The 20,472-nt window shown below is 46.7% G+C and overlaps 1 protein-coding gene across 1 annotated transcript in view; it reads left to right on the plus strand.

Annotated features, from left to right (window-relative positions):
• Positions 1–20,167, plus strand: part of TBC1D22B (TBC1 domain family member 22B) — a 64,568-nt gene extending 44,401 nt beyond the window's left edge. The window contains exons 9-13 of the mRNA XM_081246602.1: positions 3,496–3,602; positions 4,060–4,135; positions 6,654–6,781; positions 7,047–7,142; positions 18,258–20,167. Of these exons, the coding sequence (XP_081102728.1) occupies positions 3,496–3,602; positions 4,060–4,135; positions 6,654–6,781; positions 7,047–7,142; positions 18,258–18,386 (536 nt within the window). The 3' untranslated portion in view covers positions 18,387–20,167. The remainder of the gene's footprint in view (positions 1–3,495; positions 3,603–4,059; positions 4,136–6,653; positions 6,782–7,046; positions 7,143–18,257) is intronic.
• The last annotated feature ends 305 nt before the right edge of the window (positions 20,168–20,472 follow it).

Below are 20,472 nucleotides of genomic sequence, written 5' to 3' on the forward strand. Positions count from 1 at the left end.
GTTTCCATTCCCAGTGACATTCCCACTGCAATGTTCTGGAATGGTAGAATGCCCAGGTAGGAAAAGACCCTTCAAATTATTGTGGCACTCTGGATTTTCTTTTGGGAAACGTGTATGAATAGTGGGAGTGGTTTTGTCTTGAGCCTTCCTTGTGGCTTTCATTTTTTTCTTACAACCCTATTTTCTTTTTCTTTAATAAATTTATTATTTTTTAATTTTTGGCTGTGTTGGGTCTTCATTGCTACATGCGGGCTTTCTCTAGTTGTGGCGAGCGGGGGCTACTCTTTGTGGCGGTGCACGGGCTTCTCATTGCAGTGGCTTCTCTTGTTGTGGAGCACGGGCTCTAGGCGCGTGGGCTTCAGTAGTTGTGGCATGCGGGCTCAGTAGTTGTGGCTCATGGGCTCAGTAGTTGTGGCTCACAGGCTCTAGAGCGCAGGCTCAGTAGTTGTGGTGCATGGGCTTAGTTGCTCCACAGCATGTGGAATCTTCCCGGACCAAGGATCGGACCCTGACCCCTGCATTGGCAGGCGGATTCTTAAGCACTGCACCACCAGGGAAGTTCCACAACCCTATTTTCATAAAGAGGGAACTACTGCCTTGGAAGGTTGGTGTGATCAGTCTTGTTCACTAAAAAGGAGAACACACGCTTCCCTAGCACACTGCTGGGGGTCTGGTCCTGGAGAGTGGTCTGGTGGTACCTGAGGTTAGGTCACTTGAACCTGTGGCCCAGAGTGGTTCTCATATGGTTCCTCTGGCCATTGTTCATGGTAGTGGGAGTTGGAGGCACCTGGATATCCATCCATGGGGGGAACGGATATGTAAAGGGGTGGTGCTCTGTGTGGGGCAGTGAACTAGAGGTCTGTACAGCAACACGCAAGGATCTTAGAAATGTAAGATGAAGCAACAAGAAAAAGGAAATTTTATGAGCTGGGTCTTAGAGCCCAGTATCGCTTAATTAAATTAATAGTATATATATGGCCACTCCCCCCACACACAAGCCCCCACTATACAATAAGTGTTTAAGTTAGAAAAATAGAAAGATTTTTTTTTTTTTTCCAGTACGCGGGCCTCTCACTGTTGTGGCCTCCCCCGTTGCAGAGCACAGGCTCCGGACGCGCAGGCCCAGCGGCCATGGCTCACGGGCCCAGCCGCTCCGTGGCACGTGGGATCCTCCCGGACCGGGGCACGAACCCATGTCCCCTGCATCGGCAGGTGGACTCTCAACCACTGCGCCACCAGGGAAGCCCCCAAAGATGGTATTTTTTGGAAGGATTTTTTTTTTGCGTGGTTTCTCAGACGGACCTTTATATATTATCTTAAGTCTTCATTTCTTCAGGCTTAGTGTTGTTTTACAAAATCTTGTTTGTTCTTTTTTGGTGGTGAAAGGCAGATGTAGTCAGTGGTAGCCCCTTTTTTCTAAAATCATGTGCATTTTTTCCTGACTATAAAAATTATGCTTATTGTAGAATTTTTGAATAGTAAGGCTTAAATAAAATAAAAATTCTTTATCCCTACCACCTTGGGAATAAGCACTGTAAACCTTTGTGATATATTTTGTCTTTCCTCTGTGATTATATAAACACATAAATATTGTATGTGCAGTAGTTGAGAGTAAACCGTAAATCATTTTGTACTTTATTCCTTTCCCTCAATGCTGTGACATGCTTTCCCATGTCATTACAAATTCCTAGTAAACTTCATCTAAAATAAACTATATTGTGCCTACTGTGTGCCAGGCACTGTTGTTGACACTTTACTTGTATTAACTATGGACTTTTACACTGTTCCCAGGGTCATAGCTTTTCTGACAAAGCACCCCGCCCTCCCCAAAAGGGTTTTTACAGCCCTTGATGTCCATTAGAAAAACGCTGTTTATACAGGATGAGAATCTGAGAGTTCTTACACATTTCCCGAAGAAGGTTCAGATATAGGTCTAAATAGAGTAATAATTCTCATAAATGAAAGAGAATACATTTCATCACATGCCTGTGTCTCTCTGCAGCACCAGGGACTGCAGTGAACACCCTGTTTTCAAAACAGGCCTCCAAGGAGATAAGCTGCGTTTGGCACAGAACTCAAGGGCCTGAACATTTCCATGTGTGGCCTCTGACAGGCATGCAGGGACCTCTAGGTTGAGGTGGCCTGTCTTGTCCACCTCTCTCTGGCAGGAAGGAAACATCACGTGACCTCTTCCTTCTTCTAGAAGACTCTTATATTCTCCCCGCTTGTATCTCAGACCAGATAGACAACCTCTCACTCTTGTCATTTAGTCTGGGATTTCCATGAGACGCTAATAGGCGATCCTCTTTAAAAGAGGTCCCATGGCTAAAGAAGCTGGGGAAATGCTGGGTAAGCAAGGTTAAGGAGATTTACTTAATGCAGAATGTCTAATAACCTCTCAAATCCTTTTGTGTGCTATGATCTTCGTGAATCTCCAAGACGAGGATATATAATGCAGCATTTCTCAACCATATTTGTCTGTGGAACCTTTTTTCTTGAGTATCCTATAGGATTGAGGTTTTGCAGAACCCATCTTGATAACTACCAGATTGGTGAGATTAAATCCTGGGAGCTTTCACGGGTTTGGGCCATCTTCCTTCACACACTCATCTTCACTTCTGAGTGGTGAGGCCATGGGTCTGCCTTGTCAGAACTGGGGGATCCCATCTTTAAAATGAACTATTGGGGCTACCTGATCCCACCTTTTCTCACTACCTGTGTGAGTGTGCTAGACAGTTCAGTGAATTTCTGAAATCAAAGAATTTTTCCAGACCATCTCCAGGGAGCTGGATATAGCTCTTTTTAAAAATTCATTTATTTTTATTTTATTTATTTTATTTTTGGCTGCGTTGGGTCTTCGTTGCTGCGCATGGCCTTTTCTCTGGTTGCGGCGAGCGGGGGCTACTCTTCGTTGCAGTGCGCAGGCTTCTCATTGCAGTGGCTTCTCTTGTTGCGGAGCACAGGCTCTAGGTGCACGGGCTTCAGTAGTTGTGGCATGAGGGCTCAGTAGTTGTGGCTCACGGGCTCTAGAGCACAGGCTCAGTAGTTGTGGCTCATGGGCTTAGTTGCTCCACGGCATGTGGGATCTTCCCGGACCAGGGCTCGAACCCATGTCCCCTGCATTAGCAGGCAGATTCTTAACCACTGTGCCACCAGGGAAGCCCCTGGATATAGCTCTTTGAACAGGAGGCCCGAAGTATTTTTTTTCCTCAAACTAAATGAACAAATGCAGTGGAAGAGGAAGATGTGTTGGACCCAGCAAAACTGGTGTGAGAAATGGCCTGTTCAGCATTGTAAGGAGATCCTCAAGAGCCTTCCTGGGACACATTTGCCCATCTGACAAGGGGACGGGGAGGGCAGGCCCCTGTTCCTTGGCATCGCGTTAGCCTGGCTCTCTCCTGGCCTTAAGGACCCTGTTGAAGATACTAGACTCTGTCTTTCTCTCTCCATTTTTTGGAGAAGACCTCCGGACTTTCTTCACCTTTTGTTTTACAGAAGAGGACGTGGAGAACTTTGACGTGACCAATTTGTCTCAGGACATGCTGCGAAGCATAGAAGCCGACAGCTTTTGGTGCATGAGCAAACTGCTGGATGGGATACAGGTGAGTGGTTCTGCCCTTGTGGGACACCTGGGTTGGGGCTCCCTGCAGCCCTTTGGGTTCCTTGTTGTTCTTCTGTATCATACAGGGCCCCCCACCCAGCATGGCTCCCCCCCTTTTTGGTCCATCCATCTTTACCTCGTTCATTAGCTTTACAGCTTTCAAAAGGCAATGGTCTAGTGTCCCCTGGAGCCTAAGGAGGTTTCCATTGTTGCCCTGCCTTTGTCATCAGACTATACCCCTCCTTTCTTCTGTGCTCCCGGGCCATGCGGTTTGCCTCCACAGCCCAGGGCTCTTTTAGGCTTTCCTCACACTCTGCTGTTCTGTGAGATTCCTTTGTTCCCCAAAACACTGGCACCAGCTTCGGAAAAACAGCTTGTGTTTTATAAATGTATTTCAGTGAATATGAGGGATGGTGGCACGACTGTTTGGTTCATCCTGAGTCCTATGTTGTTTGCAGGATAACTACACCTTTGCACAACCAGGGATCCAGAAGAAGGTCAAGGCACTAGAAGAGCTTGTCAGTCGGATTGATGGTAGGTTCAGAGGAAGAATTCTCTAGCAATAGCACAGTGTGATTCTGACACAAGCCAGTTATGCTTGTGGGCATAACTCAGCCCCCTTCCTAGCCACGACCCTTTTCAATTCACTCTATGCTGTTGGCGGCACTGGCATCCTTCCACATCTCAACCGGAAGGTGAGGTGAGAACTCTGCTGTTATGTCAAGTTCTTTTCTCTCCTTAGTTTTCTACCACAGGTCTGGCAGTCCTCCTTCAGCATCTCTCCTCAAATTCACTCTTTCTTCTCGATGTCCATAGTCACAGCTCTGGTCCAGCCTTGCTTGGATTTTTGCAACTTCCTCCTAGAAGGACTTGCCTTCTCCATACTCTTTGCTCTTCCACACCATCTATCACACACCTGCATCTTTCCAAAGCACTGTTCTGGTCATGTCCCTCTTTTGCTCTGAAACCTCCTGTGCTCTCCATTGCTTTTAGCATCAAGTCTGTAGTCTGACCTTGTCCTTCATGCTGTGATGTGACTCAGGACTCCTGGGCTCCATGCCGGGTCCCCGGGTCTGGCTGATACCCCAGCAGGACGTCCCATAGCTCCCTGTGACCTGTCTGGGTGGGGAATATGAGTTGTGGCTTCCTGAAGCAGAATGTCTTTGAGGAACAGGAGCCCTACAGTAAGTCCTTGGCTCTGGTACGGAATCATGGAGTGTTAGAACTGAAGGCAACTCAGGAAGCCCTGCTGTTGACTGATGAGGAAACTGAGGCCCAGGGAGAGAAGTCAGAATTAGTGTCACGTAGAGGTCTGACAGCGAGGTCTTCTGTTAAGAGGAATCTCTAGCACCAATTAATTCCACCAATTACTACACAACTGTTAAGTCCCATTGTCCGGTTTTCTATCATGGATTTTTCTGCTTCACCAAAGTATTCCCTTCCCCAGTGTAGAGACTGTGTATCTTTCTCCTTTCCCAGGTTCTCTTCCCATGAAAACCTTCTCTGATTTGTTCCACTCACTCCAGCTTCCTTTTTTTTTTTTTTTTTTTTTTTGTGGTATGTGGGCCTCTCACTGTTGTGGCCTCTCCCGTTGCGGCGCACAGGCTCCGGACGCACAGGCTCAGCGGCCATGGCTCACGGGCCTAGCCGCTCCGCGTCATGTGGGATCTTCCCAGGCCGGGGCACGAACTCATGTCCCTTGCATAGGCAGGCGGACTCTCAACCACTGCACCACCAGGGAAGCCCCCAGCTTCCTTTTATGACTTAGGATTTCAGTCTTCCCAGCATGTTGGATTATTTACTATTTTTATCCTGTGCATCGTATGTGGGATACTTTTAGCCTCTTTGCATTATTGCCCTGGCCCAGCTGTTAGCTCCTTGATGGGGCCCACATCCAACTCTCTTGCATCCCTCACTTGGATCCTGGTACAGGGCCTGTGCTAAGCTGTCTGACAAGGGCCAGGTTCCAGAGGGTCTGAGCTGTGGTTTTTGCCACTGCCTGGCCTGTCCTTTTTTTTTTTTTTTTCCCTTTTTCCAGCCCTCAAAAATACCTGAAAAATACAGGCACAGTACTTTAGGATGGTGGATTTTTAAATGTATATATCTTTATGCTTTGAATTATAGAAGTAATACTTACTCATTACAAAAATTTAGACACTCGAGAAAAACACAGAATAAAAAGTAAAAATCCTCCCCCTTCCTTAAATTCTACTCCCCAGAAATAACCATCGTTGATAGTTACTTTTTCAAAAATTGTATTAAGTATTTGCCCCATGCAGGTGCTATTGTAAGCACTTTTATTTTCTCACTTTATTCTCCCCCAAACTTTGAGGTATGGACGATTATCTCCATTTATAGATTAGGAAACTGAGGAGGATCGTGATTTCTTTTTTAATCCTGTCAAGCAGTATTTGAGGGGCTGTCATGTAGAACAGGGGTCAGGTTTGTTTGGGTTGCTCCAGAATACTGCACCAATACCAAGGGGTGGGAGTGGGGAGGGAGCTAGTGTCTGCTAGTGTCGACAAGGCACTTTCTGGTGAATCACTTAATCATCAGTGGGTGAGGCTGCCCTTGAGTGGAGTCGGTGAACCTCTTTCACTGGCGGTTTAAGTCCCTGCTGGCTGCCATCTGTCAGGGATGCTGAAGAGGAATCCTCACTGGTGGGAGGATGGCCAAGGTGACCTGCACCGTTCTTTTCCATTCTGGGTTCTTCTCTGATGAGTACCAAGGTCAAGCAGCCAAGTGAGCCTTATGTCTCCTGCTCTATGGCTCGAGCAGCCGTGTGAAGGAAGAAAGGTCCCTAGAATATCACTATGGGGTGTTCAAATAGTTCTACTACATGCAGGGCTGAGTAGTAACCATGCAGTGTTGCTGTGAGGTGGTGGAATCAAACGTAAAGGATGGTTAGATGCCCGTTTGGCCCCTCTGTGTCTGGCTTCTCCAGGGAGAGTGGCTGAAAAGAAATGGAAACCACCTTTCTGGCTCATGTGACTCTTTCAGGGTCCAGTCCCCTAGGTTACTCTCAGGGGGCCAATGATACTTTCTGTTTCAGAGCAGGTACATAGTCACTTCAGGAGGTACGAGGTCGAATACCTACAGTTTGCCTTTCGTTGGATGAACAACCTGCTTATGCGGGAGCTTCCCCTTCGCTGCACCATCCGCCTGTGGGACACATACCAGGTATGAGGAGACCCCTGCCTTCTCCATGCCAGCCTGTCCCTGAGGCACCCAGCTCCCTGCCGGGTGTGCAGTATAGCTGCTCGGAAGTTCCCACCACCTCCTTTCTACCTCTGTGTCTGCCTTAGCCTCATGGGCAGGGCCTCTGCTAAATCTTTTCAGGCCTCTGCTCACCCAGCCATTAAAAGGGTGCTGTTCTGCTTTCCCACCTTGCAGAAGGATTGGCTCTGAGAGGGCTCGGAGACCTAACGGTTTTTTCCCTCCCCAGTCTGAACCAGAAGGGTTCTCCCACTTTCATCTCTACGTGTGTGCAGCCTTCTTGATCAAGTGGAGGAAAGAGATCTTGGATGAGGAGGACTTTCAGGTGAGTGGCCTGGAGCTCCGCCTGCATGGGGGATGAGCGTCGGAATGGGAGTCATCCCTCTAGTGGGGCTGTGCGCATAGAAGCTACCACAGCAGGTACCTGGCTGGAAAGAGCAAAGGAGAAAGGATGCTCATAAGAGGGTGCCCTTCCCAGTTGGCAGGAAGGCACTGGGGCCCAGAGTTCTTCAGTGTGAAAGGGTCTTAGTGCCAGAAAGGCTGCAGAGCAGCTGGGCGGGTCCAAGGGACCTTTCAGTCATTCGCTGACCAGCACTGGTTGAATGTCTGCGACATACTAGGCACCATTGAGGGACTAGGACATACAGAAAGTAGAACAGAGAACTCTGCTCTTGTAGAGCTTACATACTAGTTGGGGAGAGACTTAAAGTAAACAAAAGCCTAGTAAATAGTAAATTAAAATGAATGTTAGAAGGAGATAAGAAATATAATTTTTTTAAAGGTAGAGCAGGATAAAGGGATTATTAGGTGGTAGGGGAGGGACAGGTTGCAATTTCAAAGTAGTCAGAATAGGCTCACTGAGAAGGTGACATTTGAGCAAAGGCTGGGAGAAGGTGAGGGGGCGAGCCATGTGGACATCTGGGGATCTGCGGGGAGAGCGTCCAGGCAGGAGGAACAGGCTTGCAGAGGCCATGGGGTCGCAATATGCCTGGGCTGTTGGTGGAACCATGATGGTGGCCAGTGTGGCCTGGAGCAGAGTGGCCCAAGGGAAGAGTAGGAAGAAGTGAGGCCAGAGAAGTCACAAGGGACCCAGATCATGGAGGACTTCGTAGCCAGAGTAAGAACTTTGGCTTTTACTCTGAGTGGAAGAGGGTCTTGAGCAGAGGAGGGAGATGATCTGACTTACGGTTTCAGAGGTTCACTCTGGTGTGGACTGCAGGTGTGGGCAAGGCTGGAAGCAGGGACACCACCCAGGAGGCTAGTGTAAGTCCTCCAGGTAACACACGAGAGTGGCTTGGACCTGGATGGTGGAGTGGAGGTGTCACAAGCGGCCTGAGCTTGGATATAGAGCCAACAGGAATTCCTGAGGAATTGTGTGTCGAGTGTGACAAAGGGAGGAGTCAGGGTGGCTTTACAGTTTGTGAGAAGCTGTAGGAGGAGCACGTTTATGGAGGAAGATCAGGAGTTCAGCTTTGGGCATGTTGAATTCTAAATGCCATTAGACATCTGAATGGAGAGGTAGAAAAGGTAGATAAATCTTAGGGGTCTGGAGTCGAAAGAGAGAACAATCTGGACTGGACATGTATGTTTAGGAGCCTTTGGCTAGATGGTCTTTAAAGCCAGCGCCTTGCATGAGATCCAAAGGAGGTGGGAGTGGACAGAGGAGAGAAGAAGGCCAGGCCTGAGCCCTGCACCCTCCTACGCAAGAGGTCAGGGAGGCGAGGCAGACAGGAAAGGAGGCAGGGGGGTGACCAGTGGGAGCCCAGCATCCTGGAACCCGAGGCGGGGATGTGAAGAAGCCTGAAGAGGTGGCGGAAGCCAGGCAGCTACTGCAGGGGACCCAGGACAGGGGGATGGGGAGTGGGGATTGAGGAGACAGGTTGCCAGGCTCTGCCATCTGCAGAGAGAGAGGGCTGAAGGCAGTTCGTGGTCGTAATCTCTGGGGGTGGCAGTGGGCTTTTGTTTTTCTGCTTTGTCCGTTGCTGAACTGAGGGGTTTGGGGGTTGCTTTTGTTTTAATGGGTAGATATTCCTTTTAAAAATGGGAGGGGAACGGGGCTTCCCTGGTGGTGCAGTGGTTGAGAGTCCGCCTGCCGATGCAGGGGACACGGGTTCGTGCCCCGGTCTGGGAGGATCCCACATGCCACGGAGCGGCTGGGCCCGTAAGCCATGGCCGCTGAGCCTGTGCGTCCGGAGCCTGTGCTCCACAACAGGAGAGGCCACAGCAGTGAGAGGCCCGCGTACCGCAAAAAAAAAAAAAAAAAAGGGAGGGGAAAAACCAGAGGAGGTTGAATGTTTTTCTAAGTTCTAACTGATACCGTAGGCGTTCTCAAGGACAGCAGCATCTCCAAGTGACCCCCGGGGAAGTCCCACTCTATAATTGGTGTTAGGTGGCTAAAGCACAGAAGCCTGTTCAGCAGATAAATGGAAAGACAGGACCCAATTTGCCCAAGGAAGGGCTTTGGAAGAAAAAAGGAAAGAGTGGGCTTCTGTGAGTAGGTGGTAGCCATGGGGCCGAGGCTGCAGGCAGTGGATACAGAGCCACAGCTTCCACAGCTTCTGCCAACCAGCAGCATGTGTGACGCCCTAGGATAAATGAGAACAAGGGCCTGGACTGGCCACGTGCTGGGCGAGCTGTCAGTTTTGTTAATGTGGTTGATGTGGAGCAGGATATCGAGAGCACAAAGTCTAGTTTGGTTATCATGAGCCAGGCTCGGAGGGCCTTGTCATATGTGATAAAAGTGCTTCCGAGATTAGCTCAGGGAGGTGGACGTGATTCCTGGAATGGCCTTTAGCCATTCACAATATCGATAGAGTACAGGACAATAGTCTGTGACTTTAAAACTCTGGTAGACATGGAGGTATTCTATGCTGGGTAGCATATTCGATTATCTGATGGACCTGAGGTCTTTCTGCACTAACCCACAGAATGACAGTGGACTTTTTGTCAGCTTATTAGCACCTAAGCTAGTCCTACTCATAGAGGAGTCTCCCCTCTTTCCTTTAGACAAAACAGAATGGGTGATTAAAGTTCCTTCTAACTCCATAGTTCTATAATTCTATGAATAATAAAAGAAAAACTGCACCTGGCTGTGTTAGGATAGACGAGCGGTGTCCCTTAGGAGAGAGAAGCATGGCACGGGTGTGAGGAACAAGGGCAGAAGAGCGTTGTGTGGGGTTGTGAGATGCTGTTCTGTGACCTCTGTAGAGAAAGAAGGCCCGTACATCCTAACTGCTAAAGGGCTGCCTGCAATGAAATCACTGCAGAGGAAGCTCTGTCAGTGAATACAGGTATCCCAGAGAGCCAGACAGGCCTAGTCTGGGGGAGAGAAGTTTTTAGCGCTAAAAGCTGAGTGACTTGAAGAGAAATCAGGTGAAGTAGCTGCAGATATAAAAGTTAGAGTTGTGGCAGTTTCAGCAGACTGACGATGTATCACCCTTAAAGAGCAGAGAAGGGGAGCCAGCTGAGGGTATAGGGTGACGCAGCAACCCTCCTTCTAAAGTTGGGGACTATGCAGAATAGTACAGTGGTTAAGCCACGGTCTCTGGGGCCGGTCTGCCTGGGGTCAAACCCTAGCTCTGCCATTTTTCTAGGTGTGCAACCTTTAGCAAGTAAATTGGCCCTCTATGCCTCAGTTTTCTTACCTGTAAAATGGGGATGAGAGTACTTACCTCCTAGGACTATTATGAGGATTATACAAATCACTACATGTGAAGCTGTTGGTGTACTTTGCATATGGCCCTCAAAACAGTGAGCTTATTATCACTAATATTACTTCCTGCAATGTACTCTCTGAGTCCGGGGAGCAATGAAGTGAAGACAGCTTTAGAAACCCAAGTCTCTAAGTGGTTTTAAACTTATCTGAGTAAACTGTGCTAGGCTAATCCTGGGTGAAACCAAGCTGGATGACCAAATGGGGCTGGAGAGGAGGTGTTCAGAGGGTGCAGGGGCAAAGGGCGGTGCCCCGGCTGTGGTGAGAGTGCCCAGAAGAAAGGCATCTATCTACCTCTCCCTAGCTGGGCGATTGTCTGGGGTCTGCCTGGGAGAGGGGACCAAAAACTGACACAGGAGGCTCACTTTAAGAGGTTTCTGGGACTTCCCTGGTGGTCCAGCGGTTGGGACCCTGCACTTCCACTGCAGGGAGCACGGGTTTGATCCCCGGTCAGGGAACTAGGATCCCACATCGCAGCGCAGCCAACAACAACAAAAAAAAGAAGTTTCCTTCCTGAGACCTCTGAGCAAGGGAACCTCAGGCGTGTCCGTGCACAGGTGCTGTAGGGGCAGACAGGGTCATAGGCTGCTTCAAATGAGAGCTTCCAGCAGAGCTGCACCAAGGCTCTTTCATGGTAGAGGGGGCCTCGGCAATTCTGGCCCTCAGCCTGGGCTGGCGTAATAGAATAATGGTGATAATGTTAGGTTGCATCTTATGAAATTATTTTTATAGGTCAAAACAATCAAGTATTGGCAATTTAATAAGGTTCAATCTAACTACTTCTTAGTACTTTTAATGTACCAGGCACTATCCTAAATGTCTCTCTATGTTAATTCATTGCAACAGTCCCACAAGATAAGTTGTAATCACTACCCCCATTTCACATATGGGGAAACTGAGTCACAGAGAGAGATTGACTAGGCCAAGATCACCCAGGGAGTAAGTGTAGAGACCTGGAATCTGTGCTCGGGGCATGGATTATGCTCTGATGCCTCTCCCTCAGGGCCTGGCCAGGCACTTCCTGGGGCACGTGAGCTTGGTTTACGTGGCCCCCCTCCCCCTCCTCCATTATTATGGAGGTAATAATTTCCTAGATACATTATTTTATGTAAGTCAGAGAGAACAGGCACTTGAGCAAATGCCTGGTCACCTGCAGCCTAAAGCGTCCCCTTGGGAAAAGCAGCATATTTGAGAGTCTAGGAGAGCATGGGACCCCACAGATGACTCAGAAGTGATGTTGAGAAGCCCCAGGCAGGGAACTCTAAGACTAATAACCACAGTTCCTTTAAATACATAAAAAGGGAACTGGCAGAGGAGTTGTGGGACCAGCTGATGACTCTAAACCAGAGTAGCAGCTGGTCTTAGAATCCTTTGCTTTCATCTTATGGAAGAAAACCTTGGAGAGATTCCCACTCTGAAACTGACTTCTGTCGGAGATAGGTCAGAGTTATTAAATGAAATAGTGCTAAGCCCGTGGGATGTTCCAGGCCTAAATAACAAACTAAATGTAAATAAATCCCTTGAACCAGATGGCGTCCACCCACCACTTCTGCAGGGACTTAAGGGTAGGATTGTGAAACATTGCCCAAATGCAGGCCCCATCTTCACAGATATCCAGTAAATTGCCAGTTTGAATCCTGCCCAGAAGGGTTCAGAGACAACCCTGGGACCTAAAGATCTTCCACCAAGAACAAGCTGGTGTGAGAAAGGGCACGATTCCTCAACATGTAAACAAAACAAACATTGGAGGGGGACTCGGCTTTCTCTGGTGGGGGAACTTGTACTAGGTGCTTTGACACCAGGGAAGCCTATGAATACGCTTGACTGAAAAAGTTTACATACAAGGACATGTTTTTGAAAGTTTTTATTGAGACCAAGGGAATTGTTTTGCTGCCTCACTGATTCTCAAAACGAGGGATTTGTTTCAAAATACTGATTTGACTAGGAAAGTATTTTTACATGCCTGAATACACTTAACGTTTGCAAAGAATGTTCTAGTATTGCTAGGTGATTCTGTACACAGTTTCATATTTAATAGTATATATTTAATGTGACCTGTAAGTTCTTTGCTGTTAATTATTACTCATCCTCTTTGGTTGTCCTTGGCCCTTATTACAGAGTAAAATTAATCAGCTCTTCCAGATTTCCTTCAAACAGCCTCTTCTATGACTTCTTTTCTTTTCATTCCTTCTCCATCATGTCCCACTTTTCTTACTCCAGGCATGCAGCATATAGTATAGTGGTTATGAGCACAAGCTCTAGAACCAGATTGCCTGGGTTCAAATCCCAGCCTAGCATTACGCTCTGACCCCAGGCAACTTCCTTAACTTCTGTGCCCCAGTCTCCTCATCGGTAAGATGGAGGTAATAATAAGTGCCTCATAGAGTTGATGTGAGGATTAAATGTGGTAGTAGAGTACATGTGAAGAACCCCATGTGGTGAGTAGTAAGTGCTCAGTAAATGATAATTACCATTATGAAGACTATTATGTTTCATGGTCCCCCTCTTCCTCATCAATTCTTCCATCTGTCGGGCATTCTCTAATGACTTTCCCCTGCATTTTTTCTTACCAAGGCCTCTTTGCTTGTTACCTACTATCCCTTCTCCTTTGGCCCCCTTGTCTAATTGTTGTCTTCCCCCTACCCCCTCACACATGGCTCAGATTCTTCCTCTGCAATATTCCGTTTCCTTTGGAATCTGTGGATTCTCAGAAGGTACCTTTTTCAGCCATTTTGAGCTTTTCTTTTCTGAAAGCCGTTGCCCGCTTCTGTTAACGTGGAAACACTCTCTGCTGTTTGCCCTACAAGCTGTCTTCTCACGACTGTAGTGTTTCACCTGACTGCATGTTATGCTTAATGCTCCCATGAGCTGGCTTTGTAACAAATGTTCAGTTGTTCCCCACCCTAGCAGTGTCTCTTCTCTACCCCTTGATTAAAGCACCTGATTTGTGATTAACACCTTCTTTCCCCACACATGATAATTTGGTTTCTACTTCTTTATCCCTAATTTATCAGTGCATGGGCAGGGTTCCCATTGTTACAGCATTGTGTGGGCAGCACAGTTCCTAGGCATGGCCACCAGGTGGCAGAATGGTTCCTCCACCTAAGCCTCCCTGCCCTTCAGAGAGGTGGGAGGTTGACTTTGGTCAGGGGAAGAAATATTTCAAGGCTTCTGGGAGGTTTCTAGCAAGACTAGAAGAATTGGAAATTACAGGTAGAGCTTCTCCTATCAAAGAATATTCTCTTCTAGAGAGGTCACCCCTTTGTTGGTTATTTTTGCTTGTCAATTATGCAGGTGTGTGTAACCATTATAGAAAAATTAGAACTACCAGTAAGCAAAAAGAAAAAAAAAAAAGTTACCTGAAATCTTACCACACAAAGGTGATATATCTCCTTCCAGACATTTTGCCATGCAAATCCATATGAATAAAAACATATTGTATGTACATAACTGTTCATGGAAACATTTTGTATATGTTGTTTTTGTAACCTCTTTTTATCACTGTACAAAATATAGTGGGTGTTCTATAATGTCAGAAAGCATAGATCTATATGATTTCCCCCATTTTTGTATTTTTTTCACATTACATGAGTACATGCTTGTACAAAAATTGTGAAAACATTAAAATAATAACTTGAGTGCAGGGTTTTCCAATTTACAGATTTATCTTTTTTCTTTTCGCTGCGCCACACAGGCCCGTGGCAGTGAAAGCGCAGAGTCCTAACCACTGGACTACCAGGGAATTCCCTTGACTTATGGCTTTGAGTTCTGTTCTCAGGCTTGGAAATCTCAGGGACAGGAGTTACAATTAACAAAGTTTGTTGAATGAGAGTATTCAGTGCTGGTAGAGATCTAGGGAAATGAGCATTTTTCTGGATGAGCTTTAAGTACCTTTAAAATGTTCATGCCCTTTGATACAGTAATTGCATTCCTAGGAACTTAGCCCGAGGAAATCATCTAAAATATGGCTTTTTGCACAAGGCTGTTCATTGTAATTTCATTATAGTGAAAAACTAGAAATGATTAAATGCTCAAAGCAGGAAGATGTAAATTATGGTACATCTGCATCATGGAAAATTCTTTGGCCGTTGAAAATGTCTAAAAGGAGTTTTTAATATTAGAGGAAATGCTTATGATAAATGCTAAACAGATTCAAAATTATTTAGAGAAAGTATTTCAACTGTGTAAAATGTGCAGAAAAAGGACTAGAAGGAAATATGCCAAAACGTTTAAACGTGGCTTCCTCTTGATTATAAAGTTAAGGGTAATTTATTTTTTGATTTTTTACTTTTTTACAAAGTAAACAAAACTTTAAACTTCCAGAGAATGTGTATTACTCGAAAAAAAATTTTATAAGTAGGTAATATACAAAGACTTTATTGTAAAAATTGAAAACAAGGGGACGTATGATGAGAAAAAGTGAAAGTCTCCCATCCCCAAAGGTAACCACTGTTAACAGTTTACCACCTAGCCTTCTAAAAATTTTATATACTTATGTACATATACAAACATATAGTTGTGTTTTTTCTTCTACTTCAGTGGGATCGTACTATGAGTATTTTTCTGCAACTTGCTTGTTCCCCCGCCCCCCTAAAATGTCTTTGATATCTTTGCACCTTGGCATATGTAGGCCTGCTTCATTTTACAGGTGATGCCTTGTATTTCATGATTTGGATAACTGGTTTATCTAAGTGTCCCATACTGACAAGACACTTCCCTCGTGTCCTTTTCCCCACTATTTGAAGCAGTGATGCAGTGCAGACCCTTGTACAGGAGTGTGAATATTTCCTGAGGAGAGGTACATAGAAGTTGAGTTGCTGGATCAGAGACCATGTGCATTTCTGGTTTTTTGTTTTGGTTTTGTTTTGGTTTGTTTGTTTGTTTTGGCCGCACTGCCACAACTTGCGGGATCTTAGTTCCCTGACCAGGGATCGAAACCGGGCCCCGGCAGTGAAAGCTCCAAGTCCTAACCACTGGACCGCCAGGGAATTACCTGCATTTCTGGTTTTGATAGATGTGGCCTGTGTTTGTTAAGATGATATAAACTTGTCTCTTGAAACCAAGACCAGAGAATGATAGTGGCATAAAACAAGGTAGTTGTTTACTTCTCTTCAACTAACAGTCTGAGTGTCGGAGCCCAGGGCTAACAGGGCTCCAGAGTAGCGGGGACGCGGATTTCTTCTCTTATGTTGCTCTGCCATCTTCAACACATAGCTTTATTCTTACGGTCTAAGATGACCACTTCCACTCCTCCATTCATAGCCATTTTCTAGGAAGGAGAGAAGGGTAAGCTTAGGGCAGAACCCAGGAGTTACACTGTCTCCAAAATTGGCCAGAACTTAATCATGCTGGCCATACATAGCCTTGATGTGCTGAGGCAGCTTTGTGCCCTGCTAAATTTCTATTGCTAAAGGAAGAAATTTTATAAAAGATATGCAGGACCTCTACACTGAAAACTACAAAGCATTGCTGGATGGTGCAAATCAGCCAAAGGCAGGGTTCTAGCATGTTGGTGGGCCATTGATATTTTGTATATATCTATTCTCATCCGTTTTTTCCATTTGATGGTTTTCCTTTTTTTCTTACTGATTTGTAGGTACTCCTTTTTTTTATTGTGGTTATTTATTAACCTTTTGTCTTTTATAAGTGTTATATTTTCTTGCAGTCAGTTTCTTATATTTTAACCTTGTTTTTGTGCCTCCGCATATTGAGGTTTCAAAATTGTATCAAATCTGTCAGTCTCTTTTTATCTCTGGGTTTTGTCTTGCTACTATTTCTTTAATAATCAGAAAAATAAGAAGAATATCCAGTTCAGAAAGAAGACAGAGAAAGAACACAAAGTAGCAGCAGAAGCATGGGTAGCTAAATTACAGAGATAACCTAAAGTCTCACATTCATTTTTTTTTTTTTTTTTTTTTTTTTTTTTTTGCTGTACGCGGGCCTCTCACTGCTGTGGCCTCTCCCGTTGCGGAGCACAGGCTCCGGACACACAGGCTCCGCGGCCATGGCTCGCGGGCCCAGCCGCTGCGCGGCATGTGGGATCTTCCGGGATAGGGGCACGAACCCGTGTCCCCTGCATCGGCAGGCGGACTCTCAACCACTGCGCCACCAGGGAAGCCCTCACATTCATTTTTTAAAAATTTATTTAATTACTTTATTTATTATAAATTTATTTATTTAATTTATTTATTTTTGCCTGTGTTGGGTCTTCATTGCTGTGCGCGGTCTGTCTCTAGTTGCGGCGAGTGGGGGCTACTCTTCGTTGCGGCAGGTGGGTTTTTCATTGAGGTGGCTTCTCTTGTTGGTGGAGCACGGGCTCTAGGCGTGCGGGCTTCAGTAGTTGTGGCACGTGGGCTCAGTAGTTGTGGCTTGTGGGCTCTAGAGCGCAGGCTCAGTATCTGTGACTCATGGGCTTTGTTGCTCTACGGCATGTGGGATCTTCCCGGACCAGGGTTCGAACCCGTGTCCCCTGCATTGGCAGGCGGATTCTTAACCACTGCGCCACCAAGGAAATCCTCACATTCATCTTTTACTCTAATATCCTCTTTAATAGGCTATCTCCATGGAGCTGTTTGAGGGACCTGGGCTTTGAAAACTGAATAAGATTTAGATAGGGAAAGGAGAAAAGAGGAGGTGTTCCAAGTGAAAGGAACAACCTAAATTAAACCCTGGAGGCACAGATAAATGTGGCTGAAGTGGACCTGGCTGGATGAGGCTCATATGTTGGGAACAGTGGGAAATCAGCTGGACAGGTTGGTTGAGGAGAGTCTTTGGAGAACAGGGCAGAGGATAAATAAAGTGATTACAAGTGAACATTGGGATTCAGAGAAAGATGTCAAATGCAAAAGGGTACATAGCAGCCTTATCAATAAAGGTTTTGTTTTGTTTTGTTTCCTTAAAGGAAACAAATTAAGTATCTAATAAAAAGGAAAAAAGGGAAACAGGTTGAGTCAATTAAGGTATAGCCACATGCTAGAATACTGACATTGAGAATAATCATTTTTGAAGGCTGCATGGGAAAACACAAAAATTATAGTAGAAAAGGATGGTTAAAAAGCATGTAGGGCTTCCCTGGTGGTGCAGTGGTTGAGAGTCTGCCTGCTGATGCAGGGGACGCGGGTTCGAGCCCTGGTCTGGGAGGATCCCACATGCCGCGGAGCAACTAGGCCCGTGAGCCACAACTACTGAGCCTGCGCGTCTGGAGCCTGTGCTGCAACAAGAGAGGCCCCGATAGTGAGAGGCCCGCGCGCCGCGATGAAGAGTGGCCCCTGCTTGCCACAACTGGAGAAAGCCCTCGCACAGAAACGAAGACCCAACACAGCCAAAATAAATAAATAAAATTTTTAAAAAAACATGTAAAATCATAATTATTATTACAACTATTTAAAGAAATATGCGTGTGAAAAAAGACTAAAAAGGAATACTTTGAAATTAAGAGAGGTATATTTGGATGATGAGTGATTATTTTTCTCTTTTAAAGATCCTTATTTATTGTTGTCATTCTCTATTTATAATATTATTAAAGAAGCAGGTGTTAGTGGATCAGAGACTCAGCAGAGGCTATTCAAGCCTTCCTGAAGGTGAACTAGGGGCCAAGGGCTGTGTGCCGCCTGGGAGGAGGGAGATCAGACCCTTGGGATGCATGACCCAGGAGAAGGGGCTCCATTCCAGGGCCTGCCGGTCCCTTGGTCAGTGATAAAATGATGAAAGTCCTTTCTTGCATTCCAGGGTCTCCTCATGCTGCTACAAAACCTACCTACGATACACTGGGGCAACGAAGAGATTGGGCTGCTCCTCGCTGAGGCGTATAGACTCAAGTACATGTTTGCCGACGCCCCCAATCACTACCGCCGATAGGTGCTGTCTCCCCGCGGGGACCCAGACTGCCCCCATCTCTGATGGCAATCTGATCACTGTGGCCACTGTGCGAGCCGTGGACCCCGGCCAGGAACCACTCCTGCTGTAAAAAGCTCACATCCGCCACCCAGGTCTTAACTTTTTGGCGTGCCTGTCCACCACTCCATGTCTCCAGATGGCTCTCCTGGACCACTGTCAGTATTCCATGACGTGTGGATGGGCCCAGCTCTGGGAGAGGACAGAAAAGGAGGTACAGGGTTGTCTGCCCCTTTAAAAGAAACTGGACAGAGGCAGGGGAAGGCTCAGGGTCTCCAGTCACATTGCCCTACCTGGACTGGCTGTCTCTTGCCTCCCAGCTCCAACTGATACTGTTGCTTTTTTGTGACATAGTTTGATTTGCTCACAGGTCAAAAACGCCTTATGTTTTCAAAAGACTCCTGGCCCCTCCCCTCTACCCCCAATTCCTAGCCTTTCCCCTTCTGCCCAAGTCTGAGCCAGTGACGGGCAGCTTTTTAAGACCATTGTTCTCAGATGGAGGAGGCACTGATGCTTATAACTCTGGGAAGAGGCCTACACCCAAGGGCTAGGAATTTCATTTTTCCTTTTCTCACCAGACATCTGTATGTGTGCCTGCGTTTGTGTGTGTATGTGGGTATACACACCCATCAGCATTTAGTTACATGTCTGAATGTCTGTGTCCAGACTATCCCCATTGCAACCAGCTGGGAAGGGCCCCAGTGACCACATACACAAGCATCCCTTGAGAAGGATCAGGGCAGGGGAGGGAGAAGGGGCTTTTTACCTCTCCAGACCCTTTTTCCATGATGACCCACTCCAAGATACTATGTGTAAATTGTGTTACTATGTATATGGGTAAAGATGTATAAATATATGTCTTCTTTGTAGCAGATATGATTTTATATTTATAATGTGCATCAACATGTGAAAGCAATCTAGGTCACTAGCACAAATGAAGTTGCCAGGCAGGTGGCTTCAGCACCTCCAGGTTGGTTTCTGGGTGCCCTCCTGTGAGGGAAGTGAATGGGAGTCTGCTAGAGTGAGCACAGCCAAGCAGATGGAGCTGCTTTGAAGACCGGGTGGCAGCCAACCCAAGCATCAGTGTCTCAGAGTTTTTCTCTCCCCGCCCCCCGCCCCTCAATCCCTGCCCCAGGCCTTTGTGGAGCATCTGCCGTGCCCCTTACACGTCTTCAGCGATCAGAGCTCCCCACCCTTCTCCCCTAGCAGCCTCCCAGAGAGAGGACTACAGAGGCAGAAGCCCTTCTGCATGTTTTAGCCCCTGCCTTTCCCCTGGAAGCTGGGGAGGGCTTTTGTTTTTACATTTTTAAGTCAGCATTGTATTCAAGACAGAAGCTGTGACTGATGCTCAGTGCCAAGGAGAGGGGTTCCTGTGTGTCCCTGGGGTTTTGGGCTCTTCCCAGAGAGAGAGGTGTTCGGTGTCCCCGACTCACCATCACACCCCACACAGCTCATGAGATGTGTGACCTGTGTTGGATGTTGGGTGTTTGGTAGTGAAGAGGTGGCAGGCAGCCGGCACCCTCTTGGAAAGCCAGGCAGTTTTCCCCTGTGGGTAAGGCCCTGAGTCTGCCAGTGAAGCCCACCACGCTGGCATGTTACATTTCTCATCGGGAGCTGTTTCTCAGGCATTCTTTCTAGCCCTTTCCTTTTCCCCTTCAGTGTGCCTCAATAGTCTCCTTCACAGAGTGAGAGGGCTGTGACCCTCCCTCGATGGACTAATTAAAGAAAGACACTTGTGTTCCCAAGTGGTGGTTTTATTTTTTTAGTTTTTATGTTTGTATGGGAAATTGTGGATAAAGTGAAAGAATTGTAAATAAACAGTGTATTTCCTCCTCCACTGCTGATTTTTCTGCCATGGATTTGTGTAACCTGGAACCTAACGTCTCCTTTTCTCAGGTTCTTCGTGCTGACGCCAGTAAGTACGGGGGAAGAGCTTTCTGTAGGGCAGGCAGGGGACCAACAGAAGATAAGGCAGCCTCGGAGGATGCGGCAAACACTTGCTGAGCACCTCCTCTGTGCAGGACACTGTGGAAACTACAACAATGAGTAA

Source organism: Mesoplodon bidens (genome assembly GCF_964165515.1).
Source record: "Mesoplodon bidens genome assembly, chromosome: 10".
NCBI lineage: Eukaryota > Metazoa > Chordata > Mammalia > Artiodactyla > Ziphiidae > Mesoplodon > Mesoplodon bidens.